Source organism: Pleurodeles waltl, chromosome 4_1, assembly GCF_031143425.1.
Source record: "Pleurodeles waltl isolate 20211129_DDA chromosome 4_1, aPleWal1.hap1.20221129, whole genome shotgun sequence".
In the NCBI taxonomy this organism is placed as follows: domain Eukaryota; kingdom Metazoa; phylum Chordata; class Amphibia; order Caudata; family Salamandridae; genus Pleurodeles; species Pleurodeles waltl.
The window spans coordinates 297173388-297191096 of record NC_090442.1 but is presented as its reverse complement, the minus strand read 5'-3'; the positions used below and the strand labels follow the sequence as shown (position 1 = coordinate 297191096).

General features: G+C 48.4%; 1 protein-coding gene across 2 annotated transcripts in view; it reads left to right on the top strand.

Moving 5' to 3' along the window:
* LOC138287702 (dihydrofolate reductase-like) overlaps positions 1 to 17709 on the top strand; it is a 194006-nt gene that overhangs the window by 71981 nt on the left and 104316 nt on the right. Inside the window, exons 1-2 of one of the 2 annotated variants that reach the window (XM_069228377.1) lie at positions 8616 to 8732; positions 8842 to 8987. In XM_069228377.1, coding sequence (XP_069084478.1) covers positions 8664 to 8732; positions 8842 to 8987 — 215 coding nt within the window. In that variant the 5' untranslated portion in view covers positions 8616 to 8663. Of the gene's footprint in view, positions 1 to 8615; positions 8733 to 8841; positions 8988 to 17709 lie in introns of those variants that run through there. The other variant, XM_069228378.1, reaches the window with a different exon arrangement.

Here is a 17709-nt window from a genome sequence, read left to right as displayed (position 1 = left end):
TCTCAGGCCTGCCATTGCATGGCCTGTGTGTGCAGTTTTACTGACACCTCGACTTGGCATTTAAAAGTACTTGCCAAGCCTAAACCTCCCCTTTCTCCACATATAAGTCACCTATAATGTGTGCCCTAGGTAACCCCTAGAGCAGGGTGCTGTGTGGGGGAAAGGTAGGACATGTACCTGTGAAGTTTACATGTCCTGGTAGTGTAAAACTCCTAAATTCGTTTTGCACTACTGTGAGGCCTGCTCCCTTCATAGGCTAACATTGGGGCTGCCCTCATACAGTATTGAAGTGGTAGCGGCTGATCTGAAAGGAGTAGGAAGGTCATATTTAGTATGGCCAGAATAGTAATACCAAATCCTGCTGACTGGTGAAGTTGGATTTAATATTACTATTCTAGAAATGCCACTTTTAGAAAGTGAGCATTTCTTTGCACTTAAATCTTTCTGTGCCTTACAATCCACGTCTGGCTGGGCTTGGTTGACAGCTCCTTGTGCATTCACTCAGACACACCCCAAACACAGGGTACTCAGCCTCACTTGCATACATCTGCATTTTGAATGGGTCTTCCTGGGCTGGGAGGGTGGAGGGCCTGCTCTCACACAAAGGACTGCCACACCCCCTACTGGGACCCTGGCAGACAGGATTGGACGGAAAGGGGACCTGGTGCACTTCTTAGCCACTCTTTGAAGTCTCCCCAACTTCAAAGGCACATTTAGGTATAAAACAGGGCCTCTGCTCTACCTCATGAGACACTTGCTGGAGAAGAAACCTGAACCAGAACCTGCATACTGCCAAGAAGAACTGCCTGGCTGCCTAAAGGACTCACCTGACTGCTTTCTACAAAGGACTGCTGCCTTGCTGTTGCCCTGCTACCTTGCTGAACTCTTGTCTGGCTGTGAAAGTGCTCTCCAAGAGCTTGGATAGAGCTTGCCTCCTGTTCCCTGAAGTCTCAGGACCAAAAAGACTTCTCTTTTTCACTTGGACGCTTCGTGCGGCGAACGTTTCGACGCACAGCTTGTTCCGCAGCGAGAAAAATGCTGCACACCGACGCTGATCGACACGACGCCTTCGGGACGACCGGAACTTCGACGCGCGGCCTCGCAAGGACAACGCCGCCCAACCTCCAGAGGAGAACTCGACGCGACGCCTGCCGTGAGAGCGAAACTTCGACGCGCAGCCCCGCAGAAGGACGCACAGCCGGAAAACATGCAGGAGAATCCACGCACAGACCCAGGACATCTGGTAATCCCTGCGATCCACAGAAAGAGACAGTCCGCGCACCGGAAAACGACGCACGACTTCCCCACGGGAAAAATAATGACGCAAGTCTGTGTGTGCTGGGGAGAAATCGACGCACACACCATTTTTCCACGTATCTCTTCTTCTGTGGCCCTCTGAGGAGATTTTCCACTCCAAACCAGGTACTTTGTGCTTGAAAGAGACTTTGTTTGCTTTTTAAAGACTTAAGACACTTTATATCACTTTTCAATGATATCTCTATAAATTCACATTGCAACTTTATTCGTTTTGACCTACAATTATCCTGATAAATATTATATATTTTTCTAAACACTGTGTGGTGTATTTTTGTGGTGCTGTATGGTGGTATTGTATGATTTATTGCACAAATACTTTACACATTGCCTTCTAAGTTAAGCCTGACTGCTCGTGCCAAGCTACCAGAGGGTGGGCACAGGATAATCTTGGATTGTGTGTGACTTACCCTGACTAGAGGGAGGGTTTTTGCTAGGACAGAGGGTAACCTGACTGCCAACCAGAAACCCCATTTCTAACATCTCCCATATCTCACAAATATTAATTAACCTAGGCCTGAAAGAGCACCCCCCGAATGGTTTTGCCCCCACGCCGCAGGTGCTGCAGGGGCTTGTGTTACACCCCCAGAAGATGCCCTGACTCATTCATGTCATACAAGGTTTCAGACCAGTTCAAAGTGTGTAGTAAAGCGACACACAACCAAGAAGCCTAGAGACTTTATATCACTGCTCAACATTCTGCACTTTTTAACACTGATTGTTAATATAATTCGGAAGTAGATACGTCTATGCATATTTCTACATGAGAACTCGTTTGTGAAATTATGAGTGCCACCCTAATGTCAATCAACTATTGTTGGAATGTTCCAGAAGTAGGGTCACAATAATTCAAGGAACAATGTGTTCAAAACTATTTGCTGCATAAGCAACATTGGCATATGTTGGGCTTGGTCCTTTCTGGAGGGTCATCCTTAAAATGTTTGCCTTCACCCTCCTGTTTTCTGAATCGGTTTTAGTTGGCTTTTGGGACTCTGCATACTTTACCACTGCTAACCAGTGGTAAAGTGCTTGTGCTCACTCCTTAAAACATGGTAGAATTGAACTACACCCAATTGGTATATTTAATTAATTGTAAGCCCCTAGTAAAGGTACCATGTGTACCCCGGACCTGTTCTGGCAAAAGAAACAGTTTTCCAAGCCCAAACATTTTTGAATACATATACGTCAGAGTGCAGGCTGCAGTGTATTTAAGTGTATTTAAAAAGTTGGAAATGTCCTTTTAAGTTTTACATGCACTGGTAGTAAAAAACTATGAAATTTTGTTTTCACTTCTGCAAGGTCTACCGCTCTCATAGGATAACATTGGGTTAATCCGTTAATTAAATTCAATAAGTAATAACTTTCAATTGAGAGTAGATAGGAATGTTGATTTTGGTGTTTACAGAATTTTAATTTTAAACCCTCTTTAATGGTAAAGTTGAACTTTAAGTGACAATTATGAAAATGTTACTTTTAGAAAGTTGCTATTTTCTTGTGCCAACTATTTGGTGCCTGCTGCCTGTGTCCTGGGTACCTGACTAGGTGTACTGCCAGTGTATTGCTCCCAGGCAGTGAGTCAAAGGAGAATAGGTGTTAGCAGGACGGGCTATCTCTGACTTCATGAGTAGAGAAGCTGTTACCTACCACCTTTGCATATCACAAAGGCTTTGCCTGAGCACACCCACAAAGGCCTCCTCATCAGAGCCTCAGGGACAGAAAAAGCTCCAACCACCTTAGACCTAACACCAGCAGGAGTCTGTCTGCTTTGAGTCTTGCCCCCAGCGTGGTACCACCTCAGTCCCAGACCCTTGGAAGTCGGCCTAAAGGTGTTCTTCCAGTCCAGCTGTGGTCCTGTAAGCAAAACCAATGCAGCCGTTGCGGAACCGCTTCAGTTGACTTACCCCTAATCCTGAACTTCTCATTGCACCCCCATCCTTCTCAGAATGCCCAACAGCATCCTATACAGTGACTTAGGGCTCCACATCACAGCCCTGCATCTGTTTTGGACCCACCGGTGCACAACTCATATTTAATGCAGGACTTCACATCACGAGCCCATCGTTGACGCCATCGTTGATGATGACACAGGACTCCGCATCACAGCCCCTCAGCATCCTCTGATCTTCCTCTGCAGGATGCACCCTTGATGCATGATCTCGCAATGCTCCGCAACCAGGATTTAAGCTACTCTTGTTAAGCAGACCTAAGTGGGTCCATGTGTCCGGCCTGTGCTCCATCGCGGTCGGCCTGAACTTGTGACTTTGTCCCAGTCCAGCATGACCAGATATCACAGTTGGCGCTTTGTGCTTCTAGGTACTATTTTTAAACTTAAATCTTTAAAATCGCATATGTCTGGTTCTACTGATTGGACTGTGGCAGTGTTGATCTCAAATAATTTCTTTTTTATTTTATTGATTAAATTTTACTTTTCTAAATTGGTGTTGGATTTTTCTAGTGTTGTTTTCTCACTATAATTATGTTTGAAGTGCTTCATAAATACTTTTCACATTGCCTCTAAGATAGTAAAGTATAAACACAGCACAAGAAAAATCACAAACTCACTTAGCACAATAGAGAATAATCTAGAAATAAAATGACACCAAGATGACAACAATCCAATAAGTAGAACTGGAGATATGAATTTTGAAAGTTTGAATAATAATATCACAAAAAAACACAAAGCTCCAACTACAGTTATCTGGTCATGCTAGATTGGGTCAAAGTCAAAAGTTAAGGCCAACCGGGATAGAGTGCATCGACTGTACAAGCTGTAAGCTGGATACAAAGTGGAGTTTGATGGCGGCAGGCTGCTTAAGAGCAGAATCTTGTGCAGTCTTTGACAAGGGTGGAAAGCTCTGAATGGGTGCAGTCTGAAGCCTGCGCCCAGGAAGGCCTTGATGTTGTTCAGATGCTTCTCGATATCAGTCCAGCGGAAGCCCTTTATGTTTGTACATAGAAACTTTTCTGGAAGTCAGATCCCATGGAGCGAAGAAAACCAGAAAGTTGAGGTTAACAGGTGATTCATCGTCAGCAGCTGCAACTTCAACTGCGATATAGGGACTTAATACATCCACACCATCATGAATTGTTGACGCACTTCCTAGCTAGTTCACAGTACTATATCTGAATCCCTAACCTTACCAGGGTGCCAGATGGTATCAGCAACCTCAAACATGACCACTCTGATTCCCAAGGAATTTGTGGTAACAGATCTGCCCAAGGAAAACACAAGAAAGATATGTAAATGTATTTTCAAACATTGATTGAAACAGTTAAATTCCTGTATAGAAAGCATGACCTATGGTTACTAGGCAGATGAAACAAAGCATTGTAGCCAGCATTCAGAGACTGGTAAAAAAGATAAACAATTAAACCATGATAATTTCACTATGTAGTAACACTCCTATCTGCCAGTACCTATAATATCAAAAGCATAGTGGGAGTACCCGCTGTCAGATTCATTGGGAAAGCCTAACCCCCCCATAACTGGGTAAGATGTGCTAAGAAGCCAGACTGATGTAGTGCACACTATTTCCCTTTGCAGCTTGCAGGTCAGAGGCTGGCAGGGCTGCAACTCAGTTACAGTGCACTACATTCCAGGATAATACCAGAAGAAGCGCTCCTCTCCTGAATCTTGCACAGAGGCAGTTATATAATAAAAACACTGTTCATATCGCACTGTGTCAAAGGTGCAGAACTAGGGTGATGGTTTGTCTGGAACCTTAGAGCTGTCTCTAATGGACAATCATGATACAAGGGCATCGCGTTCCATGTACCTAGTCTTGGACAGAGTGTACGGACTGCATGGCAGCAATGCTTCCTTGGACTAAAATACCTTTACCGTGTCTTCTCAGTACATTATCGCAAAAGTGTAAAAACATGTGAAAGTCATCATTAGAAAATCATGTCAAGCTAAGATGTGCAATCTATAATGGAGACTCAGCATAGGCCCTAATGCACTTCACCACAAAGAACACTCTGACATCAGGGGTCTAGGACCTGGAGGTCACCACTTTGGGGTTAGGACTCACTCCAACTGAAGCCAGCAGTGAGGTCCAGCTGTAACAGGTCAGCTGGGCAGTTGCAGGGATAAAGGCCTCCGGAAGCTTCTTGTATGGAGAGAGGCCTCTAGAAGCTTGTTGTATCCCTGTAGCTCAAACTGGAGGTCAGCCTACTGACCCTAGGAGTCACTTCTGGGTCCCTGGGTTCAGGGTAAGCAGGTTCTTCATTTCATGTCCACAAGTAGCCCTTAATGCATGTCTAGAAAGAAGTCGTCCCAGGGTTTATTTGCATACCCATGATATACTGGGCTTGATCTCACACTAGTGCTATTTACTTCCTTCCAATTGTCCTTTGTCCAAACAGATGATGTATTTGAAAGGTGCAAAAGACATGGGCACTACTGATTATATTATTTTTAATAGAATAGTAAAATAGATCTCTAAATCCTGTACTCTTCAATTGTGTAATTTCACATTGTGCTGTATATTTGAGACAGATTTGAGAGACAGACTCCTTGTCCTATTATCAATGCAAAATATCAAACTGTGTGATACTCCAAGATGCTAATACATAAGGTGAAGGATGTTTCAAACAAGCAATTGCTGATTAAGGCAGACTCAAACAAGATAGTTAACAAAGGGGTATAATCCTCAGGCTTTCACCTTTCTCATTCAAAGGATCTTTTCCAGCACAAGACAGGAGTACTGGTTGTATTTGTAATCTATTTCTCTTTTTTGAAGGAGGTTGGCCCATAATTGATAGCAGTACTAACTCTTGGTATAATATGCTGCAAACAGCTGCGATGATTAGTAAGGGTCCACTGCTGTACTTGTTCAAGTTTATTTCAGAGTCCCACTCTCCATTTAAACTCTTGAATTTCAATAAGCAAGTGGCATTACCTTCCAACCAAATCTAACAGGTATTGGTAAAGCTAATAAGTCGTGCCTTTCTGACCTAGTGGCTCTGCAAATGCTTTGTAAGCAAATTGTATATGCGTCACAAGGTCATGTGGCTACATCATCCCATAGGCACTTGCATATATGATGATATGTGCGCACGTGTCACTATACATGTGCACCTACTGAATGACACAAATGCCATTCAGATGCCATTTATTTTTATATTTACCGATCCAAGATGCTGGATACCCATTGGAGCTGTAAATGGAAAAAATAATGTTCACGTGACAAAAGTGCATTTGTGAAAGTGGAGTAGCCTGGCAGCAAATGGGAGCTGTTGGGCCTTCAGAAAATGTAAAAATAAAGAGAGGGGTGCGGGAGCAACAAAGGAGTGAGTGGGGACAGCAGATTGGGACAGCATGGGGGAGAAGGCTAGAGAGCAATTGACATGGGGCAGTAACTACAATTTAAAAAAAAAGCTTGGTGGGGAGAAAACATAGTAACATACAGCACGTGAGGTGGGTGGTAGGTATCCTTCAAGATAAGCAGCAGATGAGGAAAGCGCATGTGGAAGGAGAGTACAACATGGAGAGCTGGGAGGGTAAGCAGCATTGTAGGGAGAGAGCTGGAAAATGCCTGCGCTGTCAAAGAGTGCTTACAGTAAAAAATAGTTGCCTAAACGTGAGCAGTAGAAGCGCATAAGTCCACTAATCAAAAGGATGATAAAGAGACTATGCTCAAGTGGAGGGACAAACACAAGAAGAGGACAGCTGAAAGCTGTCTGTTAGATGAGCCCCAAAAAGGAAGGTCAATCAATCAATCAATCATTTGGCTTGTAGAGCATGACTTGTCGCCCGTGAGGGTATCCAGGGACTGGCAGGATCCAGGGTATCAGTCGAAGTACCAGATTTTTTCAGCACCCTTTGAAACGCCTGTAGAGTAGAGGAGGTCCTGAGGTGCAGAGGGAGGCCATTCCAGGCTTAGGCTGTGAGGTAGGAGATGGAGCATCCTTGTGCTCTGCTACACTGTATGTGGGAAGTATGGGCCAGCACGAGGGAGGCAGAGCAGAGGTATCTGGAGGGTTTCTGGAATCTTAGGCGGTGGTTGATGTAGACAGGTCCGGAGTACTGCAGGGCCTTGAACGTGTGGGTGAGGAGCTTGAACTGGCATCTCTTCTGAACTGGGAGCCAGCTGAGTTTTTCGAGGTGGAGGGTGGTGGGGGCGCGACAAGCGAGATCCAGGATGAGTCTTGCTGCAGCTTTCTGGATGGTCTGCAGTCTTTAAATTAGGTGGGCCTTGATACCCAAGTATAGGTTGTTTCCATAGTCCAGTCAACTGGTGATGAGGACTTGGGTGATGGTGCATCTTGCATTTTGGAGAAACCACTTGAAAATCTTACTTAACATGTGCAGAGTGAAGAATCAGGAGGATGACATGGCGTATGGACAAAGAAGGCAAGGGTATCAGTGCATATAGGGTAAGAGTATTTATTTTATTTTTTATATCAATTGACATTTATTATGATAACAAAACAAATATGCAAGGGGGTGCCATTTAAAGTGTTTGTTAGAAATGCACAAGACCTCACAGCTACTAAAAGAAGAAAGAAAAAACATAAAAGTCAAGGCAAGTGGTGTGTAGATTTAGCAGGTAATACAATGGCAGTACGATGTATCACTAAGTTGAAATTTGAAAAAGTAAATGATTGTTTATGGTGATGAATGAAATATTAAGAATTATGAATAGTATCACATTTTTTGAAGACGGAGGCACATGGTTGATCAACATTATTCATTCTAATTACACCAGTGGAATCATTCTCAATTTTAGTGAAATGTAATTTCCAAAAGGAGTTTTATAGTCAGACTTGCCAATATTTAAATGATATCGTACAAACCTTAGCATTGGTTTATTCAATGCAGGCACCTTTATGTTTTGTCTGAGGACGCTAAGTAGTCCATGAATCTATGTCATGTAAATAAATCGTATTTCGAATAAGTTTTTTTTAAGCGTCTTCGTGTTTGATCTTTATTAAGATTACTAAAGTTACATAAATGTATGTACAGGGTCGGACAGATATCTAAAAAAATTGTTCACATTTGAAAATCTGAACAGTTTTGATCTTGTAAAAAGATAGGCTGCTTTGTAAGGAATGGGACTGTTTCTGCAGATAATATTTGTTTCAATAAAAGAGAAATCAACTATAAAAACCGGACCAACAGACCATAAAACAGGCCCACAAACAGCCAAAAAAACGGCCCACACACTGACCTGTCAGACCGGCTCATCAGACACCGCCTACAAACCAATGCGAGCCATTTACAGGAAATCGTGACTCTTAACGTGGGGCTTATAGGCCAGTGTCTTTTAAATGTAATAATGGATTTACGCAGGTCGCAATTGTACGCTACCCATTAAGTCATTTGGCGCTTCTTGAAAGAAATTACAATGTTCCCGTGCCTCAAAATAAATGAAAAAGAATGCCTGGCCAGTAAGAACTCGATGGATTTTTTTCAGGTCTGCTCACAGATGCACATGCGCAGATTTCAGTTTAACAAACCTCTGTGGGCTCAGCAGTGTCTGTTTCTGGCCGCAAACTGAAACATTTCACTTTTGTGTTTTGCAGGTTTTTATTGGTTCCATTGTTGTCTGTCATTTGTTTATCATGAATGAGAGTGGCGAAGCAAATGACCCCAAGCCCGTAAGGCTGATCGTTGCAGCCTGTCGGAATATGGGGATCGGGTTGAAAGGGAATCTTCCATGGAATCTCCCGTAAGTACAATACTTTACATCAAACCGTATATATGTAGATGATGTGTTTATTATTTTCGATCTATGGAAGTCAAATGATTTTGTTTTTTACATATAAATTCGTGCAAGTGTATTTCAGCTGGCTGAAAATTGCTAACAATGTGAGTTACAGACTACATGACTTGTTTCTTGAATATAACTGAAAAGAACTGCCCACATTTTTGTTCCTCTTGACAAAGAGCTGAGTGTAAATTAGCATTCAGCCTCGGGCTTGAAACATATATTCAGAATAACATCTTCTGTATTGTTGATGGACACCTTCTCCCCATATGTTTCTAAATAGCACAATTTATTGACAATAACAGTGTAAACAACATAGAACATGGTAGCCCGTAATGACAGTGCGTTTGGAAAGGGGACCTGTATGATGCCCACAGTGTACTAGTAGGGGCATGTCGATATTAAACAATGGACAAATTTCAATCTATTTTGTTTTTAATTTTAATGTATTCATAGCCGATGTTTAGCAAAGTACTTATGAATCGTATTCTTAATTTGAAAAGATAAGATCAGGATTTGCTTATTTTTATTTTTTTCACTACTGTGAGTCAATGAATAATCCGAACAGACTTGTAATACTAGGATACTTAGGGGGTTATTACAACTTTGGAGGAGGTGTTAATCCATCCCAAAAGTGACGGTAAAGTGACGGATATACCACCAGCCGTATTAAGAGTCCATTATATCCTATGGAACTCGTAATACGGCCGGTGGTATATCCGTCACTTTACCGTCACTTTTGGGACAGATTAACACCTCCTCCAAAGTTGTAATAACCCCCTTAGTCTTAAAAATCGTTTTTTATTGTCCAGCAACGGAGATGACAGAATAGGAAACAAGTCAAAATCTATGTAAGACATTGTAGCGATCGTCCCAAAGAAATTCCATCAGGGAGAGAACGCCCAAGTAAAAACATAGGTGGTCATTACAACCCTGGCGGACGGTGTAAAAGGTGGGGTAATTCCGCAAACAGGCCGGCGGAAAAAAAAGTGAATTACGACCCTGGCGGTAACCGCCAACAAAGACAGCCACTTTAACACTTCGCCCGCCACGGCGGTACAGACAAACAGCGTGGCGGCCACCGCCAACAGACAGGCGGGAGACAAAGTACCGCCCACACTATTACAACACACCAATCCGCCACCTTTTCCGGGGCGGATTCACCGTGGATAAAAACACGGTGGAAACAGCCTTTGCTATGGGAAAACGCTCACCTCAACACACTCCACGAGGAACGACGACTCCATGGAGCCGGAACTCCAAATACTACCTGCCCTTGTCTTTCTGCTCCTGTACGAACAACAGCGACGTAGGCGCAGAACATACCGGTGAGTACTGCATCTACGACACGGGGGAGGAGGGAGGCAAAAGTTAGGGGGACACCCACCAAACACCCCCACCCTTGCATATTACAACATACACACCAATGCAGTCAAAAATATCACATTAACAACCCACAATCCCCCCGGAAGAATGCAAAGACAAAGCGAGATCCGTTCAAATATTGTAATGTGCCAATATACATGTCATATAAAAATATACTGAATCATATCTCGAAATCTGTCATATTTATATATACAATACAAGAAGTAGTGCAGATATGTACACAACAATGTCCGTGCACCAACAGTCCAAAAATGCATGGGCGAGGCCCACAATAGATACCTGACCAAAATCCGAGAGAACACTGCCGGGGCATCAGATTGAAACACTATAGGCACCTCAGGGGGAAGGGAAGGGGGGGCACCTCAGCCACATGACTGCAAAGCCAGATCCACAACGGGGCTCCATGCCCATTAATGTATCCTGGGGAGTGCAAAGCCACAGTCTCTCAAGTCTTTACAGTGGGTGGGTTGCCCACTGGATCATCCTGGGGAGTGCAAAGCCACAGTCTCTCAAGTCTCTACAGTGGGTGGCTTGCCCACTGTGCCATCCTGGGGAGTGCAAAGCCACAGTCTCTCAAGTCTCCCAAGTGGGTGGGTTGCCCACTGGACCATCCTGGGGAGTGCAAAGCCACAGTCTCTCAAGTCTCTACAGTGGGTGGCTTGCCCACTGTGCCATCCTGGGGCGTGCAAAGCCACAGTCTCTCAAGTATTTACAGTGGGTGGGTTGCCCACTGGACCATCCTGGGGAGTGCAAAGCCACATTGACGCAAGTAGATGCAGTTCTCAACTGGTACTGGGTGGGACTGGTGGCCAGACTGGATGAGTCTCCCCGTGAAAGTTCCTGTCCTGTCACTGTCCCAGCTGCACATGGGAGAAGGATGCCTGATGTGGCGGCCTATTCATACCCACACGGTGTTTGCCCTGATCAGCGGTCTTCACCATGGTGGTCTTGGCCTTGTTCAGCGGTGCTTTGCCATGGCTGGCTATGGACTGTTCAGCGGTCTTCACCATGGCGGTCTTAGCCTTGTTCAGCGGTGCTTTGCCATGGCTGGCTATGGACTGTTTAGCGGTAGCCTGAGATGGCGGTTCAGATACTGACATTGGTGTGTGGCATGACGAACTCCACACTGGACATTGGGGTGTGGCATGACGAACTCCACACTGGACTTTGGGGTGTGGCATGACGAACTCCACACTGGACATTGGGGTGTGGCATGACGTTCCATCATCGCTCAGCGGGGCTGTGGGATCCTGGTCCCTCCTGGGCACTGACTCCGGCGGTGGTCTCCTGACCAGTGACGATACTTGGGCCCTCCTTGGCACTGACTCTGGCGGTGGTCTCCTGACCAGTACCGATACTTGGGCCCTCCTGGGCAATGACTCTGGCGGTGGTCCCCTGCCCAGTAACGATACTTGGGCCCTCCTGGGCAATGACTCTGGCGGTGGTCCCCTGACCAGTAACGATACTTGGGCCCTCCTGGGCAGTGACTCTGGCGGTGGTCCCCTTACCAGTAACGATACTTGGGCCCTCCTGGGCAATGACTCTGGCGGTGGTCCCCTGACCAGTAACGATACTTAGGCCCTCCTGGGCAATGACTCTGGCGGTGGTCTCCTGACCAGTAACGATACTTGGGCCCTCCTGGGCACTGACGACGGTGCTGGCAGTTGTGTCTGGACCGCCGGAAATGATGGCGCACTTCTCTGCCGTGACACTCGCAACAGGCTGGCCAGACTTCCTCGGAACCTTCCCCACCTTCTTTGGAGTTACAGCTGACTCACCAATCGCCTTCGATCCCATTTCACTTGTTGTCCCACCAAGAGTCTTGACACGGTCCCGTCGTCTACTCTCCAATTTCGGTGCCTTTACAGGGGGTGGGCTGACAGTGCCTTGGCTCTGGGTCCTACTGCCTGCCCTGGTGGACGGTGCACTCCAAAAACCTGGAACACGCACCACTGGTACTGGAGGCTTTTTGGCTGAGGCGCTACGACGGGACTTAGGAACTGGAGTGGGGGGTGGGGGCAAACAGGTCAATTTGACAGAGGGACAGTTTCTGACAGACACTGGGATAGGTAGTGGAGGGGGTCTGGGAGTGGAGGTAGAGGAGGTGGTTGTAGGAGGTGTCACTTTAGGTGTTTTGGGTGCAGGTGCAGGTACTGGAGGCTGTCGTGAGGTGGATGGATGTTGGGTGAGTGATTGCCGGTGTTTGTGTACTTTGGGAGGGGGCGTCACAGACACACTGGGAGAGGACACAGGGGACGTGTAAATGGCAGTGGAGGTGGTGAGTGCAGGTGAGCGGCTTGTGGTGCTGGGTGTTCTGGTGCGAGTCCTAGTGCCTGTAGATGTGGTGCATGCAGGTGTGTGTGTAGACGACACTGGGAGGGGGAGGGAGAAGAGGAGGAGGGGGACACAGTGGAGACAGTGGATGTTGCTGTGTCTGTATGGGTGTGATGCTTGTGTGAGTGCCTGTGGTGTGTGTGGTGCCTATGTTTGCTTGAGCTACTTTTGGGTGTTGACTTGTGTGCCTGCTGGTCTGTAGGTGTGCTTGGGATGGGCTGGGGTACAGGGGATTGGGTCTGGGTGGAGGAGGTTGGAGGGGGGAGGCTGGACACAGGGACAATGGCTGCCATCAGTGCTGAAGCCAGAGATTGCAGGGTTCGCTGAAGGACAGCCTGACCAGAATGAATGCCTTCCAGGAATGCATTACCGTGTTTCAACTCTTGTTCTACACCCTGGATGGCATTCATAATGGTAGACTGCCCAACAGTGAGTGACCTGAGGAGGTCAATGGCCTCCTCACTGAGGGCAGCAGGGGTGACTGGGGCAGGGCCTGAGGTGCCTGGGGCGAAGGTGATGCCCACCCTCCTGGGTGAGCGGGCACGGGACACACGCTGAGGGGCTGCTGGGAGGGCGGTGCTGGTAGGGGAGGTGGCGGCTGCACCTGTAGAAGTGGGGCACACAGATGGTGCCGCCACCACAGGGGAGCTCCCATCGGCGGACGAGTCCGTGTCGCTGATTGATGATCTGGTGGCCGACGTGAAGCTCCCCTCGCCCTCTGTCCCACTGGTGAATTCAGAGTCTGTGGTGTGGCCCTCCATGGCCATGTGGGATGCAGCTCCCTCGTGCTCCGGTGCCACTGTACCTCCGCCTGTTGATGCTGATGTGCAAAAGGACAGGGAGAGCAGGAAAAGGGGGGAGACAGAAGAAAGAGAGTTTTAGTGCATGGCATACCGCTACCTTTGGCGGACAAGACAGACGCAGCAGCCCCATGCATTACGCCGTGCTCCTGACCTCTGCACATGCTATTTCTGGGAAATGGCCTACATGGCAATGGTAGTAATCTGCCCACATGGATGGCAAAGGGGCAACTATACATCAACTTCCCTCTGTTTTGAGCTGGGGTAGAGAGCCACATGGCCTACATAATGGAGGGGCCTTGCCTACCTAACTCGCCCTGGCCTAGGGACACCCACAACCCACCACCCCCACCCAGACACCTCCACTGCACGCAAAGTCCATATGATGAGGTAGTACTCACCCCCTTGTGTCTGCTGTGATGTTCTTAAGCGCCCATCCAACTCCGGGTAGGCCACCGCCAGGATCCGGAACATCAGGGGGGGTCATGGTGCGACGGGCACCCCTCCCACGTTGGGAGGCCATCCTCAGCTGAGCCTCCGCCGTCTTCTTGCTGCAGCAGCGAATGTCCTCCCATCTCTTACAGCAATGGGTGCCCCGTCTCTGGTGGGCCCCCAGGGTCAGGCACGCCAAATGTCCCTCTTCTGGTGGGCGCTGACTTACATGACATGCACAAGGAAAGAGGACAGTCATTACCTACTGCACCGTCGTTGTGATTGGCCCCCTCCCAACTCTATCCCTGTCGCCCCATGCATAACTGTTCTATGTACTCTGCCCCCTTCCCTCATCCACCCAGCCCTCTCCACCCAAGCCTAGCCCATCCAACGTGCTCCCTGTGTACTAACCTGTTGGTCTGGAGGACCGTAGAGTAGCGTGTACTGGGGGAGGACCCCATCCACAAGTTTCTCCAACTCCTGTGCAGTGAAGGCAGGGGCCCTTTCCCCAGACGCAGCAGCCATCGTCGCTTCCAGACCGAGGTCACAGCAGCACTAGCAGTGTAGGTCCTTTCCTGTCGAAGGTCAAGTATCTAGTGATTGAAGAGATAGAAAATGGTGGTGACGTCCGCAGCGGTGACGTCCGCGGCAGTGCGCATCATCACCAGCGGCGCACCTATTCATTGGCTCCTGGGACCCATAGGGTCCAATGTTAACCAATGCAGCATTGCGCCGCGCTCTACGACCGCCTACCGCGACGGTGTCCAACGCCAGCGCAGTTACCCCACAATCCCATTGTCCCAGTTTAGAGGTCAGGCAGCCGCCATTTCAGGGGCCCACATGGCTTCAATTATTACTGCGTCACACATACCGAGGCCTACCCTCAAAACCTTTCCCGGATGGGTTAATTGTCTGTTGTAGTCTTGTGTGTGACTGTGGGTACATACCTGGAGGAATGCTGACAGTTTCTTCGCTGTTGTCCTTCTTAGGCACCGTCAGTTGGGACATATTGGAAGATGGCGGAATCCGCCGGTGTACCGACCGCTGGTGGACCTGTTGACAATGGAAGAGCGACATGTCATCGTGACCTACCGGTTTGACCGTGCCACAATCCAGGAACTATGTACCCAGTTGGAGCCAGACCTGATGTCACCAATCCGACTGGAATCCCTCCTGACGTGCAGGTGCTGTCAGTGCTGCATTTCCTTGCAAGTGGGTCTTTTCAGACAACAGTGGCCATGGCAACAGGGATGTCCCAGCCTATGTTTTCCAACGTCTTGTCCAGAGTGTTGTCTGCCCTGCTGAAACACGTAAGGAGATACATCATTTTCCCTGAGGTGGACGATTTGCCTACAGTGAAAGGTGATTTCTATGCCCTTGGACATATCCCCAACGTCATAGGTGCCATTGATGGGACCCATGTAGCTCTGGTCACCCCCCCCGCAGGAATGAACAGGTGTACAGGAAGAGGAAGAGTTATCATTCCATGAATGTCCAGATGGTCTGTTTGGCAGACCAGTACATCTTGCAGGTAAATGCTATGTTCCCTGGCTCTGTGCATCACGCCTACATCCTGCAGAATAGCAGCATCCCTGATATGATGGGTCAACTCCAGAGGCACTGTGTATGGCTATTGGGGGACTCTGGTTACCCCAACCTGTCATGGCTATTGACTCCAGTGAGGAATCCCAGGACCAGGGCAGAGGAACGGTACAATGAGGCCCATGGGCAGACTAGGAGGGTGATCGAGCGGGCCTTCGGCCTCCTGAAGGCCAGGTTCAGGTGCCTCCATATGACTGGTGGATCCCTATTCTACTCACCAAAGAAGGTGTGTGACATCATCATCGCCTGCTCCATGCTCCATAACTTGGCATTGCGATGCCAGGTGCCTTTTCTGCAGGTGGATGATCCAGATGACGGTGTTGTTGCAGCGGGGGAGCCTGGGAAGCCTGTGGACAGTGATGAGGAGGAAGCTGAGGAAGATGAAAACGACAACAGGGAGTCAGTCATACAGCAATATTTTCAGTGAGACACAGGTGAGTACATTTTCATGTTTCACATATTAACTTTCACACGTCTACCTCTATCCTGTACCTACATTTCACTCCCTATTTGTTAACTGAGTAGTCCCCTTCCATTTCAGTTTCACTATTGTGGTAACCTACGTGTCAACAGCTTGCACCCTTGAAAGGCTTGTGATGTGTGACATTGGTATGTTGGCCTTCCAATGGGTAACGTTTTTTAACACTGTAATTGACAATACAAAGTTCACAATCATTGACTGACTCTTATTTAAGTGCATAACAATGAAGGGGGGTTGTGAAATGGGGATGGGTGATGGTGGAGGAATGTCCATGGCAGAGTCCAGTCTATTAGTCTCACAGGTACATTGCACATCTGCCCATTGGAAGTGGAGCTGGGGCAGATCCGATTTGGACAGGGTAACAAAGTGGGACAGTGGGAGGACGATCTGGGTGGTCCTATTTCCTGGTGGGGGTCTTGCCATCTTGCTCTGTCCTGTTCCTGGATCTCAGGGACCGCTTGCGTGGTGGTGGTCCGTCTGCAGGGGATGGGGTGCTGGTGTGTTGGTCCTGTGGCGGTGCCTCTTGTCCACTAGCGCCGGCGGAGGTGGTGGTCATTTCATCGTCGTGGCTAGTGTCAGGGGCCCCTTGGAGTGCCACAGTGTCCCTCAAGGTCTTTTGAATGTCCGTCAGCACCCCTACAATGGTGCCCAGGGCAGAGCCAATGGTCCTGAGCTCCTCCCTGAACCCCAAATACTGTTCCTCCTGCAGACGCAGGGTCTCCTGCAGCTTGGCCAGTACCGTTGCCATCGTCTCCTGGGAGTGGTGGTATGCTCCCATGATGGAGGAGAGGGCCTCGTTGAGAGTAGGTTCCCTTGGCCTGTCCTCCCTCTGTCGCACAGCAGCCCTCCCAGTTCCCCTGTGTTCCTGTGCCTCCGTCCCCTGGACCGTGTGCCCACTACCACTGCCCCCAGGTCCCTGTTGTTGTTGGGGTGGTGGGTTCGCCTGGGTGCCCTGTAGTGGTGGACACACCGCTGATTGACCTGTCCTGGGTAGGGAGGTTTGGGCCCGCTGGGTGGGTGCTGTGCTGGTGTTCCCAGTGGGTGGCAGTTCGGTGTTGGGCTGTGGCTGGGCAAGGGGAACCGACTGTCCTGAGGCCCACGATGGTCCGGGCTGGTCATCAAGATCCAGTGGGGCAGAGCTGCTGTCGTCACTGTGGACCTCTTCTGGGGGTGGAGTGGTGTTGTCTGGACCCTCTGGTGTGGTGACATTCCTTCGGGTTCCTGCGGGGGTATGAGTACATGATTATTGCATGTGTGTATTTCATGATGCGCAATGTTTGTGTGTGCGTGTACCCCAGCGCAGGCATTCCTGTGTGGGGGCTTGTGTGGTGATAGTTGGGGGGGTGTTGTGGGTCTGTGCAGTGGGCATGCTTTAGTGATGGGTATCCATGCTTAGTTAGGTCATGCAGGTTTTGGGGCTGGGATGGGTGGTTGGTGTCATGGGTAGATAGGTGAGGGTTTGGAGTGATAGGGGAGGGTGTGAGGGTGGGGGTGTGTGATAGCATGCAGGTAGGGTGGGGGATATGATAGTTGAAATTTGACTTACCAGTGTCCGTTCCTCCAACGACTCCTGCGAGGCCCTCAGGATGCAAGATGGACAAGACTTGCTTCCCCCATGTTGTTAGTTGTGGGAGAGGAGGGGGGGGTT